This window comes from Macaca mulatta, chromosome 3 (assembly GCF_049350105.2).
Source record: "Macaca mulatta isolate MMU2019108-1 chromosome 3, T2T-MMU8v2.0, whole genome shotgun sequence".
NCBI lineage: Eukaryota > Metazoa > Chordata > Mammalia > Primates > Cercopithecidae > Macaca > Macaca mulatta.
The window spans coordinates 48,270,395-48,288,063 of NC_133408.1; the positions used below are offsets into that span (position 1 = coordinate 48,270,395).

The 17,669-nt window shown below is 50.1% G+C and overlaps 2 protein-coding genes across 2 annotated transcripts in view; both read left to right on the forward strand.

Annotated features, from left to right (window-relative positions):
- Positions 1–384, forward strand: part of MUC12 (mucin 12, cell surface associated) — a 47,516-nt gene extending 47,132 nt beyond the window's left edge. The window contains exon 12 of the mRNA XM_077996422.1: positions 43–384. Within this exon, the coding sequence (XP_077852548.1) occupies positions 43–84 (42 nt within the window). The 3' untranslated portion in view covers positions 85–384. The remainder of the gene's footprint in view (positions 1–42) is intronic.
- Positions 385–1,491: 1,107 nt separating this feature from the next.
- Positions 1,492–17,669, forward strand: part of MUC17 (mucin 17, cell surface associated) — a 46,493-nt gene continuing 30,315 nt past the window's right edge. The window contains exons 1-6 of the mRNA XM_077996423.1: positions 1,492–1,643; positions 11,848–11,949; positions 12,331–13,550; positions 13,905–14,258; positions 14,613–15,320; positions 15,672–17,028. Of these exons, the coding sequence (XP_077852549.1) occupies positions 1,562–1,643; positions 11,848–11,949; positions 12,331–13,550; positions 13,905–14,258; positions 14,613–15,320; positions 15,672–17,028 (3,823 nt within the window). The 5' untranslated portion in view covers positions 1,492–1,561. The remainder of the gene's footprint in view (positions 1,644–11,847; positions 11,950–12,330; positions 13,551–13,904; positions 14,259–14,612; positions 15,321–15,671; positions 17,029–17,669) is intronic.

Sequence of the window (17,669 nt, forward strand, 5' to 3'; positions counted from 1 at the left end):
GGGTCTGCCCCTTGGCCTCACCTCTTCTCTCCCGCCCCCCAGCTCCACATCCAGAGGCCGGAGATGGTAGCATCTGCTGTATGAGCCAGTGGGGGCCTCCCACCCTCATCTATCTCTGGACAGGAGAGCGGCACACATAGAGCCCACCACAGACCGCAGTCCCCCGGGGTTGGTCAAGAGGAGACTGAAGTCGGGCCCTGAAGCTGGTCCTGATCTGAGCTGACAGACTTGGCCAGTCCCGGGCCTGTGCTCCTGCTGGGGGCTATGAGGCCTTCCAACTAGGAGCCCCCAGACTCCCAGAAGCCTCAGCACCCCTGTCTCCTCCTGGGTGACTCCCCACTCTGGAATTTCCCTACCAATAAAAGCAAATCTTAAAGCTCAGAATGTGAAGTGAGAGGTTTCCTTCCCCTCCTTCTGCAGTGGGGCTCAGGTGGGGGGTCAGAGTCCTCCCAGGACTGGCTGCTGAATCTGTCATGGAACGAACGCTCTGGGCCCCTTCCTGTGTCCTGGCAGGGAGCCCCCTCCTCTGCTCCAGTCAGGACAGCGCTAGGCCTGCCTCTGCTGAGGTCCCTGTGGCAGAAAAGCCTAAGGTCAGGTTCTGGGGACAGGAGAGGACCTCAGGTTCAACCCCAGTTGGCCAGGGAGTGAGCACTTGGCTCTGTTGGGCTTGCACAGGGCAGGGTCACTCCAGATGGCCCTGGGAGCCGTGCTTACCTCGGAACCCACAGACCAGACCCAACAACTCCCTGGCCCAGGCATGGCCATGTCTTCAGGGCATGCTTATAGGACAATAAGAAGGGTTATTTTATTTATTTATTTTTTCTGAGACAGAGTCTTGCTCTGTCGCCCAGGCTGGAGTACGGTGGCATGATCTTGGCTCACTGCAACCTCTGTCTCCCAGGTTCAAGCGATTCTCCTGCCTCAGCCTTCTGAGTAGCTGGGATTACAGGTGCCTGCCACCATGTCTGGCTGATTTTTGTATTTTTAGTAGAGACAGGGTTTCATCATGTTGGCCAGGCTGATCTGAAACTCCTGATCTCAAGTGATCTGCCCTTGTCAGCCTCCCAAACTGCTGGGATTACAGGTGTGAGCCACCATACCCGGCCAATAAGAAGGGTTAGAAAAGAGACAAAGGGGGTGTCCCTGCTAGAGGTTAGGGTCAAATGCAGGCGGTTCCCTCCTTTCCCAGCTCAGGCCCGGCCCCTCTTGCCCATCTCCCACCACCCATGGTGGGGGGGTCTCATCAGTTCCCCCCTGGCTCCTGCAGGCCCCCTGGGCTGCCCCTCTATTGGGGTGATAAAGCTGATAACCCTCATGCCTATGAGCTGCTGGGCCAGGGAGAGGCACCCCCTCCCTCTGCCCTTTGGCCTGAAACAGGCCCTGCGCCCCAAGTCATGAGGGAAGCTTCCAGACTGACTCAGGCTCAGGCTGGCCCCTGGTCCCCAGTGTCTCAGGGACCAAAGGTCTCTGGCACCCATTTATTTATGAGTTTCTTTCTCTGAGGCTCATTTTGCCAGCTCCTCCTGGGGTAACGGGTAAGTCAGACGTGCTCGGAGCTCCGATGCCGAGGCCAGGGACCATGGCGCTGTGTCTGCTGACCTTGGTCCTCCCGCTCCTGTCCCCACAAGCTGCTGCAGAGCATGGTGAGTGACCCCCACGCCCTGCTGCCCATGAGGCCCCCATCCCAGGGGCCAGCCTGCTCTGTCTGCCCATCCCCGAGAGAGGGCTGCCTCCAAGGCACCAATGGGGGGGGCCCTCTGCCTGGAGCTCAGCCCTGTGCCCACCCCTTGGACTTCTCTTCTCTCCCCAGCAAGCTTTGGCGGGAAGAGCCAGGGCATTGGAGCCTTGTCCAGTTGAGGGTCTCTGAGCTTTAGTTTCCCCTTCTGAGCCTCAGACTCCCCTCCAGAAAATAAGAATAATAACACCTGCTTTTCAGGGCTGCTGCTAGGACTGACAACAGCCACCCCCAGGCATGATCCCTGGCACAAGACTGATGCTCAACCCATGTTAGGGTCTGTCCTTACCCAGTGAATGTTCCCGCTAACTCCCTGTCACCTCCCACACCAGCACACCCTGCTGTGTGCCCCGGGGAATGTTTCCGGGATAAACACACGGGCACAAAATGGGGTTTCAGGAGCCCCAGATTCTAATCCTGCCATGAACCAGCTATGCACCCTGGGGCTGCTCAGTTCATCTCCCGTCTCAGTATCCCCAAAAGACAAGGCATTAGGACCTCTGAGGATCATTCCAGCTCAGCTGCTTTGGGCTTCTTGGTCATGGGGACCCAGGGACTCAGGGCAGGAGGGATAACTGTGGTTCCAGTTGGACCCTCCTGAAGTGTCCTCTGCCCCTCACCAGCCCCCAGAGAAGGGTGCAGGGGAACCAAGACAGAAACTGGACCCATAGACCTCAGGGTCCCTGCCCCTTGAGATGTCACCCTGTGGCGATGTCACCCAGACCTGCCAGCCCATTCGTCATAATGAAAACACCTCCTTCCTTGCACTTGCTGTGCCTCCCAGACCCTTGGTGATGTGTCTCTAATAACAGCATCTTAGCCATGATCTTTTGTTTCCCTCCCAACCCTCCTCCCTGCTCGGTTTCCTTTTCTTTCTTTCTTTGTTTTTTTTTTTTTTGAGACGGGGCCTCACTCTGTCACCCGGGCAGGAGTGCTGTAGCGCGATGTTGGCTCACTGCAGCCTCCACCTCCCAGGTTCAAGCGATTCTCCTGCTTCAGGCTCTTGAGTAGCTGGGATTACAGCCACGCGCCACCATGCCCAGCTAATTTTTGTATATTTTTAGTAGAGACAGGGTTTCACCATGTTAACCAGGCTGGTCTCAAACTCCTGACCTCTGGTGGTCCTCCCACCTTGGGCTCCCAAAGTGCTGGGATTAGAGGGGTGAGCCACCGCTCCCGGCCCCCTCCTTTCTTTCTCTCTGCTCCTCCCTTCCCTCTTCCTGGGTTCTTCTAGCCCCTTCCTTCCCCCTCTCTTCTCTTCTTCTCCCCACCTCTCCTTGGCCCCCTCCTGGCCTCTCCCAACTTTCTGCATGTTATCACTGGTTTCATCCCTAGCCTCAGTCTCCTCCTCTGTAGAATGTGACCTTTCAGACCCTGTTCCTGCTTTCCAGGATTCTGTGGCTCCTCCGTCTCTGCGACTGGCATTGGCTGTCCTCTGGGGCCCTGGCCAGCTTTGAGCAGCCTCTGACCCTTTCCATGTCCCCTCTCCAGGGACTCATAGCCCCACCCCCACTCAAGTCATGGGGCTGGGGATACCAGGGCAGGGCGTGGGTCTAGAGAGAGAGCTGCAGTGACCTCAGCCTGGTCCTTCCCAGCAGACACACCCTCTCACCCTGCAGATCACCTGGTTATATTGCATGTCAACAAAACACAACGTCCTGTCTGTTGGCCCAGCCCTGCCCTGATGTCACAGATGCCCTCTCACCCCCACACCCAGCATGAGGGCCACCAAGGCCTGAGTGCTCAGTCACCTGTCCATGGCAGGTATCCCTCTGTCCTCCCCGCATCCCTGTCTAGGGCTCTTTCCCCATCTAACACTTCCATCACCATCCCATTCTTGTCCCCGAGAGATTCTTTTCTTTCTTTCTTTCCTTTTTTTTTTTTTTTTTTGAGACAGAGTCTCAGTCTCTGTCTCAAAAACTCAGTCTGAGTCTCAGTCTCTGTCTCAGTCTCAGTCAAATACTCAGTCTGAGTCTCAGTCTTTGTCTCAGCCACCCAGGCTGGAGTGCAGTGGCATGATCTCAGCTCACTGCAACCTCCACCTCCCGGGTTCAAGCAATTCTCCTGCCTCAGCCTCCCGAGTAGCTGGGATTACGGGTACACGCTACCACACCCAGCTAATTTTTGTATTTTTAGTAGAGACAGGGTTTCACCATGTTGGCCAGGGTGGTCTTGAACTCGGAATCTCAGGTGATCCACCTGCCTCGGCTTCCCAAAGTGCTGGGATTACAGGCATGAGCCACTGCGCCCGGTACCCTCCTGAGAGATTCTAAGGAAACTTCAAATGTCTACCTCAGTTCCCTACTCCCATCAACAAGGCTCCCCTCCCAGGCCTGGTGCGGTGGCTCATGCCTATAATCCCAGGCCTATTGGGAGACCAAGGTGGAAGGATCACTTGAGCCTAGGAGTTTGAGACCGTCCTGGGCAACATAGCAAGACCCCATCTCCACAACAAAGTAGCTGGGCATGGTGGTGCATGCCTGTGTCCCACCTACCTGGAAGGCTGAGGTGGGAGGACTTCTTGAGCCTGGGAGGTCGAGGCTGCTGTGAGCTGTGATTGCACTACTGCACTCCAGCCTGGATGACAGAGTGAGACTCTGTCTCCAAAAAAACCAAAAACACCCACCTCCTCCAGGGAGCCTTCCAGGAATCTGCACTAACTCTCCTTGCCTCAAACCCACCCCTGCAACCACAGGCGACCAGAAAAAACTGTATTTGTTGCTCCCTGGGGCTGTCATTATAAAGTACTGCAATCTTGGTGCCTTAGGACAACAGAAATGGATTGCCTCGCTGTCCTGGAGGCCGGAAATCTAAAACCGAGGCGTCACAGGGCCATGCTCCCTCTGAAGTTGCCAGGGGAGGGTCTGTCCCAGGCCTCTCTCCTGGCTGCGGGTGGTTGGTGGCAATCTCTGGCCTTCCTGGGCTGGTAGATGCATCGCCTCCATTTTTTTTTTTGAGATGGAGTCTTGCTCTGTTGCCCAGGCTGGAGTGCAGTGGCCGGATCTCAGCTCACTGCAAGCTCCGCCTCCCAGGTTTACGCCATTCTCCTGCCTCAGCCTCCTCAGTAGCTGGGACTACAGGCGCCCGCCACGTTGCCTGGCTAGTTTTGTATTTTTTAGTAGAGACGGGGTTTCACCGTGTTAGCCAGGATGGTATCGATCTCCTGACCTCGTGATCCGCCCATCTCGGCCTCCCAAAGTGCTGGGATTACAGGCTTGAGCCACTGTGCCCGGCCCGCCTCCATCTTCACCTCATCTTGCTGTAGGTGTATCTGTCTTTGTGTTGGGTTGGGACCCATGCTAGTGACCTCAGTTTAACTCGATCCCCTGCAAAGACCCTATCTCCAAATAAGGCCACCTTCTGGAGCACTGGGGTTTAGGGTTTCAATTCAGCTGACAGCAGAAAGGAATGAGGGGAGACCCTGCCAGGGTGGGCCGTGGGGAGCAGACCTTTCAAAATTAAAAATATATATATTTTTGGTTTTTATTTTTTTTTTAAGACAGGTCTCACTCTGTCCCAGGCTGGAGTGCAGTGACACTATCTCGGCTCATTGCAACCTCCGCCTCCCAGGTTCAAATGATTCTCCTGCCTCAGCCTCCCGAGTAACTGGGATTACAGGTGCCCACCGCCACGCCTGGCTAATTTTTGTATTTTTAGTAGAGATGGGTGTTTCGCCATGTTGGCCAGGCTGGTCTCAAACTGCTGATCTCAAGTGATTTGTCTGCCTTGGCTTCCCAAAGTGCGGGGATTACAGACATGAGCCACTGCGCCCGGCTGATACAGTGACTTGTTTTCTTTTGGTTAGGTACCCAGTAGTGGGATTGCGGGATCAAACGGCAGATGTACTTTGAGTTCTTTGAGAAATCTCCATACTGTTTTCTATAGAGGTTGTGCTGATTTACTTCCTGCCAGCAATGTATTAGCGTTCCCTTTTCACCACATCCATGCCAACATCTATTTGGTTTTTTTTTGGTTTTTTTTTTTTTGGCTTTTTAATAATGGTCATATGGTCATTGTGACTGGGATATATTCTGTATCTCATTGTGGTTTCAATTTGCATTTCCTTAGTGATTAGTGATGTTGAGCATTTTTTCATATGTTTGGTGGTCATTTGTAGATCTTCTTTTGAGAAGTGTCTGTTCATGTCCTTTGCCCACTTTTTGATGGGAGGGAGCTGGTCTTTTTTTAAAAAAAAAGAAATTGCTGACCAGGAACAGTGATTCACGCCTGCAGTCCCAGCACTTTGGAAGGCCGAGGCGGGTGGATCACTTGAGGTCAGGAGTTCAAGATCAGCCTGACCAACTTGGCAAAACCCCGTCTCTACTAAAAATGGAAAAATTAGCTGGGCATGGTGTGACAAGCCTGTAATATCAACCCCTCAGGAGGCTGAGACATGACAATCACTTGAACCTGGGAGGCAGAGGTTGCAGTGAGCAGAGATGGTCACTGCATTCCAGCCTGGGCAACAGAGTGAGACTCTGTCTCTATCTCAAAAAAAAAAAAAAAAAGAAAGAAAAAAGAAAAAGAAGAAGAAAAAAGAAATTGCTATTAGCTGGAAAAAACAGCAAGGGAGGAAACCAGTGAGGAGAAGGCAGGGGTGTGTGACCCCAACTGCTTCTGCCTCCTTCTCTTCCACCCGATCCTCCCACCTCCCATGGCCCTCCAGTGGGGAGGCCACCAGCACCCCACCTGAGCACTGCACTCCAGTCTGGGTGACAGACGGAGACCACGTCTCTAAAAAAAGAGAAAAAATTAATGGGGTTGGGGAGAACAGAGCCAACATGAAAACAATTAGAGGACCAGGCGTGGGTGGCTCATGCCTGGAATCCCAGCATTTTGGGAGGCTGAGGTGGGAGGATCGCTTGAGCCCAGAAGTTTGAGACCAGCCTGGGCAACACAGGGAGACTTCTATCTCTACAAAAAAAATTTAAAAATTAGGCAATGTGGTGTGCGTCTGTGGTCCCAGCTACTTGGGAGGCTGAGGTAGGAGGATCACTTGAGGCCAGGAGGTAGAAGCTGCAATAAGCCATGTTTGCACCACTACACTCCAGCCTGGGCAACAGAGGGAGACCCCATCTCAAGAAAAAAAAAAAAAAAAAAAAAGAGAGGCTGGGCATGGTGGCTCACACCTGTAATCCCAGCACTTTGGGAGGCTGAGGCAGGCAGATCACTTGAGGCCAGGAGTTCAAGACCAGCCTGGCTAACATGGTGAAAGCCCGTCTCTACAAAAAATATAGGCCAGGTGCAGTGACTCATGCCAGTAATCCCAGCACTTTGGGAGGCCAAGGCGGGCGGATCATGTGAGGTCAGGAGACCAGCCTGGCCAACATGGTGAAACCCCGTATCTCCTAAAAGTACAAAAAATTTAGCCAGGTATGGTTGTGTGTGCCTGTAATCTCAGCTACTCGGGAGGCTGAGGCAGGAGAATCACTTGAACCTGGGAGGTGGAGGTTGCGGCAAGCCAAGATCATGCCACTGCGCTCCAGCCTGGGTGACAGAGCAAGACTCTCTGTCCAAAACAAAAACTAGCTGGGCATGGTGACGCATATCTGTAGTCCCAGCTACTTGGGAGACTGAAGTCGAAGGATTGCTTGAACCCAGGAGGCGGAGATTGCAGTGAGCCACGATCGCACCACTGCACTCCAGCCCGACTAACACTAAGACCTTGTCTCAAAAAAACAAAGAAAGAAAAAATAAAAATAAAAGAAAGCAGTTATGGAGGAGCCCACACAGTGGATATTACGGAACTGAGTGTTTGCTGTGCGTGGGCCTCACCCCAATAACACTGTCCAAGGCCCAGTCCCTTCTCTCTCCTTATCTCCTATACTCACCCCTGCAAAGTCTTCTTACTTCCCTCTCACTAAACCCTCTTCCCACCTCTTAGGGTCAGTGGGTCAGAGCCTACTGAGCACAGTGGAGTGAAGATGGTCACGGGGAGCCCTTGGCCTCCTATATCTGCCTGGATTTACCTGCAGGGGCTAGGCCCAGGCAGGGACAGGAGTGTACTGTTTCCAGGAAGTTCTGCTGTGGGCCTGGGCCGATGGCCTGGCTTTGCCATAAGGAGGGCTGGCTATGGGAGCCGTGAGGCCTCGTTGGCCTTGGTCACTCGGCCTTGCCTGTCCATCCCTAGCACACTCTGTCTTAGGTAGCCGACCCCGGCCACCAGCACCCCACAGACTAAGCGACTTCATGCCGCTTATAGTGCTGAGATAATGGGGGTGAGACCTCTCAGCTGGTTCTAGACGAAACCGATTACATAATTTTAGGGCCCAGAGCAAAATGGGCATGCAAGGCCCTTTGTTCAAAGACTGCTTGTGGTTTTTAAGAGCTATGACCTCTCTCTGTTGCCCAGGCTGGAGTGCAGTGGCGCCATCATAGCTCACTGCAGCCTTGAACTCCTGGGCTCAAGTGGTCTTCCCCACTCAGCCTCTCGATTAGCTGGGACTAGAGGTATGCACCACCACACCTGGTTAATTTTTTTTTTTAATAGCGGTAGTATCTCGCCATGTTGCCTAGGCTGATCTCAAACTGTAGCCTCAAGTGATCCACCTACCTCAGCCTCTTGAGCAGCTGGGACTACAGGCGCGCACCACCACGCCCAGCTAGTTTTTTTGATTTTGGGGAAAGACAAGGTCTTGCTATGTTTCCGAGACTGGTCTGAAACTCATAGCCTCAAGCAGCTCTCCCCTCTTGGCTTCCCAAAGTGCTGAGATTACAGGTGTGAGCTAGCACGCCCAGCCTATTTTATTTTTTCATTATTGAAAGATAATATGCCAGACACAGTGGCTCATGTCTGTAATTCCAGCATTTGGGGAGGCTGAGGCAGGAGGATCACTTTGGACCCAGAGCTTGAGACCATCTGGGCAATGTAGCAAGACCCCATCTTGCTACATTAAAAGTAATAAAAAGAAATCATATTATATTAAATTACATTAATTTGCAAGATCCCAGTGGGATGAAAGGTAGTAAGTGAGGTTGGAGATGGGTCACCTAGGGTCGATGCCCAGCCCTAATTTTTATATTTTATATTTCTTATAGAGATGAGCTTTCTCTCTATTGCTAAGGCTAGTCTCGGACTCCTGATCTCAAGTGATCCACTGCCCCTCGGTCCCCTGAATGGGCTGGGATTACAAGCATGAACCACCATGCCTGGCCAATCTATTTATTCTCGAGTGAGCTTTTCTAGTTTGTGTCTTCCAGAGAATTTGTTCATTTCATCTAAGTTGTCAAATTTATTGGCATAAAGTTGTTTACAGATCTCCATTTTAATATCTGTAGAATCTGAGTACCCTGGTAGTTTTCTTTATGTTTCTTGTGTTTGGGGATTTTGAACTTTTTGGAGCTGTTGGCTTATAGTTTTTATCAAGTTTGAAAATTTGGGGCCATTGTTTCTTCACATATTTTTTAGTTACCCCTTTTTCTCCTTGCCTTTACGTACTCGTATATATTAGGCTGCTTAATATATCAGTGAGTGTTGTCCCAACACTCACTGATAATCTGTAAAAGAGAAATTTTTTTTTTTTTTTTAGACAGGGTTTCATTCCATTGCCTGGGCTGGAGTGCAGTGATGCAATCTCAGCTCACTGCAACCTCCACCTCTCAGGCTCAAGCAGTTCTCCTGCCTCAGCCTCTCAAGTAGCTGGTACTACAGGTGCACGCCACCATGCCCAGCAAATTTTTGTACTTTTTGTTGAGATGGAGGCTTCATGATGTTGCCCAGGCTGGTCTCGAAATCCTGGGCTCAAGTGATCTGCCTGTCTGGGCTTCCCAAAGTGCTGGGATTACAGGCGTGAGCCACTGCACCCCACCCTTAAATTATTTTTTTTTAATTTTTTTTTTTTTTTTTGAGATGGAGTCTTGTTCTGTCACCCAGGCTGGAGTGCAGTGGCATGATCTCAGCTCACTGCAAACTCCACCTCCCGGTTCAAGTGATTATTCTGCCTCAGCCTCCTGAGTAGCTGGGACTACAGGTGTATGCCATCAAGCCCGGCTAATTTTTGTATTTTTAGTAGAGACAGGGTTTCACCATATTTGCCAGACTGGTCTCGAACTCCTGACCTTGTGATCTGCCCATCTCGGCCTCCCAAAGTGCTGGGATTACAGGCAAGAGCCACCACGCCCGGCTCATTTTTTCTTTACATCTTTCAATGTGGATAGTTTCTATTGCCATCCCTTCACATCATTATTCATTTTCTTCTTCAATGTCTAATCTGTCCTTAATCCCATCTGGTGTATTTTTTTTATCTCTAGAAGTTCTGTTTGTTTATATACACATTTTTTCCATGTTTTTATTGAATTATTGCACATACAGAACACAGTTATAGAAACTATTTTGGACTGGATGTGGTGGCTCATACCTGTAATGCCAGCACTTTGGGAGGCTGAGGCAGGAGGATCCCTTGAGGCCCAGAGTTTAAGACCAACTTGGGCAGCATAGTGAGACCCATGTCTCTAAAAAAAAAAAAACTTTTAAATAATTGGCTAGGCACGGTGGCTCACGCCTGCAATCCCAGCATTTTGGGAGGCCAAGGCGGGTGGATTACCTGAGGTCAGGAGTTTGAGACGAGCCTGGCCAACATGGTGAAACCCCGTCTCTACTAAAAATACAAAAATTAGCCGGGTAGTGGCGCGTGCATGTAATCCCAGCTACTCGAGAGGCTGAGGCAGGAGAATTGCTCGAGCCTGGGAGACAGAGGTTGCAGTGAGCCGAGATCGTGCCACTGCACTCCAGCCTGGCTAACAGAGCGAGACTCTGTCTCAAATAATAATAATAATAAATAAAAGAAAAACGGAATGCAAAAATTCCCAGCACCAAACAAGGCGACATTCACAACATCTGACATGAATCATTCTTGTCTTTTTAAAATAATTTTTCTAGCTAAGAATATGTGACTGTACATTTTATTTTCTATTGAAGGACTTCAGTTGTCTGATTCATAAATTAAACTTCATTAAATTCATAAACTAAACTTCCCGATTACTTAAGAAATTCCATAAATCTAATAAATTAAATGTACATTTTTTAAAACTTCCCCACACGTAGATGGTTCTACGAGTCTAATTAAATGTTTACATGTGTTGAATCTTAAATTCTTTTAAATGTTTTAACAGTTTACAACCTTATAAGATTCTAATGGAAAATCACAAATCTAAATCAACCACTCACTTATATATTTCAAATTGCGATTACAATGTGGGCATTTATTTTATTTTATTTTTTTTTTTTAGTCTTGCGCTGTCACCCAGGCTGGAGTACAGTGGTGTGATCTCGGCTCACTGCAACCTCTGACTCCCAGGTTCAAGTGATTCTTATGCCTCAGCCTCCCAAGCAGTTGGCACTATAGGCGCACATGCCACCATGCCCTAATTTTTGTGTTTTTAGTAGAGGCAGGGTTTTGCCATATTGGCTAGGCTGGTCTCGAACTCCTGACCTTGTGATCCGCCTGCCTCAGCTTCCCAAAGTGTTGGGATTACAGGCATGAGCCACCATGCCCAGTCTGTTAGCATGATATTCTAACAGGTCATATTCTCTCTTTTAAAAAATATCTATTTATTTGTTTATTTATTTATTTATTTTAGAGACAAGGTCTCACTCTGTCACCCAGGCTGGAGTGCAGTGGTGCCATCATAGCTCATTATAAACATGATCTCCTGGGCTTAAATGATCCTCCCACCTCAGCCTCCCGAGTAGCTGGGACTACAGGCGCGTGCCACCATCCCCAGCTAATTTTTATAAAATTTTGTAGAGACAGGGTCTCACTCTGTCACCTAGGCTGGAGTGCGGTGGTGCAATCATAGCTCACTGTAGCCTTGACCTCCTGGGCTCAAGCGATCCACTCCCCTCAGCCTCCCAAAGTGCTGGAACTACGGGCACATGCCACCTGCACAATTTGACATTGCTGGACCTCTCCCAGCCTGGGGAGCAAACCCCCTGCCCCATCTTCTTGCTTTACTTTCTGGGTCAGGATCCTCATGGCTGATTTTGAACTGAAATCAGCAAGCTGGTTCAGGGACCAGGGACTTTCCAGGGCAGGGAGTAGAGACTCAGAGGCTTCAAGAGAATGAAGGAGGATCGTGACTCTGGGAAACTAACTTCCCTTTGTCTCTTTCAGACCTCAGTGCGAACAGGGCTGTGTGGGATGGAGGAGGGTGCATCTCCCAAGGGGACCTTTGGGACCCTCAGTGCCAGCAGCTGCCTCAGAGCTTTGAGAAAGGTAAGGCAACGGACTCCAAGATCTGGGAAGATGGCTTACCTGCAAAAGGGCTAGAGCGACCCCTGCCAGGCTGGTGAAGCTGCCACATTTTAGTGTGTGATGGCTTGTGATCTGGGGCCAGGAATTATGGGCAGGCATGGAATCACCCAAGCAGGGACTGTGGAAGAAAGGGGTTCAGGTTGAGTTCAATTCCTAACAGTGTAGAAGGGAGGGCAGAAGAGACTAAAACACTGGAGAAACTGATTCCACTTCATCCTGAAAATGAATAATGACATCACTCATCTGAACACATTTTCAGTAAAAAGCCCAACTGAAACAATCACTCCTGACATAGAGAACCCGAAGAAACTCCTAAAGAAAACATCATTGTATCTTAAACAGGTTCTGTGGCGAACATCACCATAGACACAACACCTACAAACTTCGTGGAGCAAGGAATATCTTTGAGAGACAGCGCCAACCCTGAGATGACCTTGATTGAGTACAGTGTGGATTCAGACACTTCTGGTGTCTCCAGTGACAGGAGGACACGAACACAAATCATAAAAACTTCGGAATCTACCAGTGACGCCACTACACCTTTCCCCGATTCTACTGAAGACACTTCATCTCCTAAAACGCCCGAAGGCACCAACATGTGCATGTCAACACTGACTGAAGAAAGCACTTCATCAACAACGGATTTGGTCAGCACTGCACCTCAGAGCAGTTCAGAGGCGAGCACGTCTTTAACACCTGTGGTTGATACGAGCACACCTCTGACCACTTCTGTTCAGGCCAGTTCATGTCCTACTATTCCTGAAAGCACCACCATGCCCAAATCAACTGACAGTGAAGGAAGTACTCCATTATCAATTGTGCCTGTCAGCACCACGCCGGTGGCCACTTCTGAGGCTAGTACCCTTTCAACAACTCCTGTTGACACCAGCACACCTGTGAGCATTTCTACTGAAGCAAGTTCTTCTCCTACAATTGCTGAAAGTTCCAGCATGCCAACCTCAACTCCTAGTGAAGGAAGCACTCAATTAACAATTATGCCTGTCAGCACCACGCTGGTGGCCAGTTCTGAGGCTAGCACCCTTTCGACAAATCCTCTTGACACCAGCACACCTGGGAACACTTTCAGTGAAGCCAGTTCATCTCCTACAGCTGCTGACGGTACCAGCATGCCAACCTCAACTCCTAGTGAAGAAAGCACTCCATTAACAAGTCTGGTGGTCAGCAACACGCCGGTTGCCAGTTCTGAGGCTGGCACCCTTTCAACAATTCCTGTTGATACCAGCACACCAGTGACCACTTCTACTGAAGCTCGTTCACCTCATACAACTGCTGAAAGCAGCGGGATACCAATCTCAGCTCCTAGTGAAGAGAGCACCCCATTAACAAGTATGACAGTGGGCACCACGCTGGTGGCCAGTTCCGTGGCTCACACACTTTCAACAACTCCTATGGACAGCAGCACCCCTGTGACCACCTCCACCGAAGCCAGTTCACCTCGTACAACTGTTGAAAGTACCAGCATACCAATCTCAACTCCTAGTGAAGGAAGCACTCCATTAACAAGTATGCCAGTCAGCACCACACCGGTGGCCAGTTCTGAGGCTACCACCCTTTCAACATCTCCTGCTGACTCAAACATTGCTGTGACCACTTCTAGTCAAGTCAGTTCTTCTAGTACAATTGCTAAATCTACTAGCATGCCAACCTCAATTCCTAGTGAAGGAAGCACTCCATTGACAAGTATGCCTCTCAACACCACGCCAGTGGCCAGTTCTGAGGCTAGCACCCTTTCAACAACCTCTGTTGACAAGAGCAAACCTGTCATCACTGCTACTGAAGCCACTTCACCTCCTACAATTGCTGAAGGTACCAGCAGGCCAACCTCACCTCTCAGTGAAGGAAGCACTCCATTCACAAGTATACCTGTCAGCACCACACTGCAGGCCAGTTCTCAGGCTAGCACCCTTTCAACAACTCCTGTTGACACCAGCTCACCAGTGACGACTTCAACTGCAGCCAGTTCATCTCCTAGAACTTCTGAAGGTACCAGCATGCCAACCTCAACTCCTCGTGAAGGAAGCACTCCATTAACAAGTATGACAGTGGGCACCACGCAGGTGGCCAGTTCTGAGGCTAGCACCCTTTCACCAACTCCTGTTGACACCAGCACACCCTTGAGCACTTCAACTGTAGCCAGTTCATCTCCTACAACTGCTGAAGGCACGAGCATGCCAACCTCAACTCCTAGTCAAGGTAGCACTCCATTAACAAGTATGACAGTGGGCACCACGCAGGTGGCCAGTTCTGAGGCTAGCACCTTTTCAACAACTCCTGTTGATGCCAGCACCCCTGTGATCACTTCTACTGAAGTCAGCTCATCTCCTACGACTGGCAAAGCTACCAGCATGCCAACCTCACCTCCTAGTGAAGTAAGCACTCCATTGACAAGTATGCCCGTCAGCACCACGCCACTGTCCAGTTCTGAGGCCAGCACCCATGCAACAACTCCTGTTGACACGGGCATACCTGCTACCATTTCTACTGCAGCCAGTTCATCTCATACTAGTGCTGAGGGTACCAGCATGCCAACCTCAACTCCTAGTCAAGGAAACACTCCAGTAACATTTATGACATTGGGCACCACACCGGTGGCCAGTTCTGAGGCTACCACCCTTTCAACAACTCCTGTTGACTCCAGCATTGCTGTGACCATTTCTAGTCAAGTCAGTTCTTCTACTACAATTGCTGAAGCTACTAGCATGCCAACCTCAATTCCTAGTGAAGGAAGCACTCCATTGACAAGTATGCCTCTCAACACCACAACAGTGGCCAGTTCTGAGGCTAGCACCCTTTCAACAACCTCTGTTGACACGAGCAAACCTGTCATCATTGCTACTGAAGCCACTTCACCTCCTACAATTGCTGAAGGTACTATCATGCCAACCTCACCTCCCAGTGAAGGAAGCACTCCATTCACAAGTATACCTGTCAGCACCACACTGCAGGCCAGTTCTGAGGCTAGCACCCTTTCAACAACTCCTGTTGACACCAGCACACCCTTGACCACTTCAACTGTAGCCAGTTCATCTCCTAGAACTTCTGAAGGTACCAGCATGCCAACCTCAACTCCTCGTGAAGGAAGCACTCCATTAACAAGTATGACAGTGGGCACCACGCAGGTGGCCAGTTCTGAGGCTAGCACCCTTTCAACAACTCCTGTTGACACCAGCACACCCTTGAGCACTTCAACTGTAGCCAGTTCATCTCCTACAACTGCTGAAGGCACGAGCATGCCATCCTCACCTCCTAGTGAAGGAAGCACTCCATTAACAAGTATGCCTGTCAGCACCACGCCACTGTCCAGTTCTGAGGCTAGCAACCTTTCAGCAACTCCTGTTGTCACTGGCACAACTGTGATAATTTCTACTCAAGCCAGTTTAGCTACAACTTCTGAAGGTACCAGCATGAAAATCTCATCTCCCAGTGTAAGAAGCACTCCAGTAACAATTATGCCTGTCGGCACCACGCTGCCTGCGAGTTCTGAGGCCAGCACCCATTCAACAACTCCTGTTGACACCAGCATACCTGTGACCATTTCTACTGAAGCCAGTTCATCTCGTACAAGTGCTGAAGGTACCCGCATGCCAATCTCAACTCCTAGTCGAGGAAGCACTCCAGTAACAACTATGTCATTGGGCACCACACTGGTGGCCAGTTCTGAGGCTAGCACCCTTTCAACAACTCCTGTTGACTCCTACTTTCCTGTGACCACTTCTAGTGAAGCCAGTTCTTCTACTACAATTGCTGAAGCTACTAGCATGCCAACCTCAATTCCTAGTGAAGGAAGCACTCCATTGACAAGTATGCCTCTCAGCACCTCACCAGTGGCCAATTCAGAGTCTAGCACCCTTTCATCTACCTCTGTTGAAACAAACAAACCTGTGATCATTGCTACTGAAGCCAGTTCATCTCCTACAATTGCTGAAGGTACCACGATGCCAACCTCATCACCTAGTGAAGGAAGCACTCGATTCACAAGTATACCTGTCAGCATGACACCACAGGCCAGTTCTGAGGCTAGCACCCTTTCAACAACTCCTGTTGACAACAGCTCACCTGTGACCACTTCAGCTGAAGCCAGTTCATCTCCTACAACACCTGAAGGTACGAGCATGCCAACCTCAACTCCTAGTCAAGGAAGCACTCCAGTAACAGGTGTGCCTGTCAGCACCAGGCCGGTGGCCAGTTCTGAGGCTAGCACCCTTTCAACATCTCCTGTTGACACCAACACATCTGTTACCATTTCTACTGAAGCCAGTTCATCTACAACTGCCATAGGTACCAGCATGCCAACCTCAACTCCTCGTGAAGGAAGCACTCCATTAACAAGTATGACAGTGGGCACCACGCAGGTGGCCAGTTCTGAGGCTAGCACCCTTTCAACAACTCCTGTTCACACCAGCACACCTGTGACCACTTCGACTGAAGCCGGTTCATCTCCTACAACTACTGAAGGTACCAGCATGCCAACCTCAACTGCTAGTCAAGGAAGCACTCCATTAACAAGTATACCTGTCAGTACCACACTGCTGGCCAGTTCTGAGGTTGACACTTTTGCAACCACTCCTGTTGACTTCAACACTCCTGTGACCACTTCTACTGAAGCCACTTCATCTGCTACAACTGGCGAAGGTACCAGCATGTCAACCTCATCTCCTAGTGAAGGAAGCACTCCAGTAACAAGTATGCCTGTCAGCACCAAGCTGCTGGTCAATTCTGAGGCTAGCACCCTTTCAACAAGTCCTGTTGACACCAGCACACCTGTGACCACTTCAACTGAATCCAATTCTTCCCCTACAACTGCTGAAGTTACCAGCATACCAACCTCAACTCCTAGGCAAGGAAGCACTCCATTGACAAGTATACCTGTCAGCACCAGTCTGGCATCCAGTTTTGAGGCTAGCACCCTTTCAACAACTCCTGTTGACACCAGCACACCTGTCACTACTTCCTCTGAAGCCAGTTCATCTCCTGCAACTGCTGGAGGTACCAGCATGCCAATCTCACCTACCAGTGAAGGAAACACTCCATTGACAGCTGTGCCTTTCGGTACCACGCCGGTGGCCAGTTCTCGGCCTAACACCCTTTCAACATCTCCTGTTAACACCATCAAACCTGTGACCACTTTTACTGAAGCTAATTCATCTCCTACAAGTGCTGAAGGTACCAGCATGTCAACCTCAACTCCTAGTGGAGAAAGCACTGGATTAACAAGTATTACTGTCAACCCCACGCCAGTGACCATTTCTGAGGCTAGCACCCTTTCAACAACTCCTTTTGGCTCCAAAACTCTTGTTACCACTTCTACTCAAGCCAGTTCATCTCCAGCAACTCTTCAGTTCACCACTATTCTTAAGTCTACTCCAAGTGAAGGAAGCACTTCATTAACAACTATGCCCCTCAGCAGCACACATGTGACCAGTTCTGAGGCTAGCACACCTTCCACACTTTCTGTTGACACCAGCACACCTGTGACTACTTCTACTCAAGCTAGTTCAACTAATACAATTCCTGAAGTTATCACCATGCCAATATCAACTCCTAGTGAAGGAAGCACTCCATTAACAATTATGCCTGTCAGCAACATATCGGTGACCATTTCTGATCCTAACACACCTTCAACACCTCCTGTTGACACCAGCACACCTCTGACTACTTCT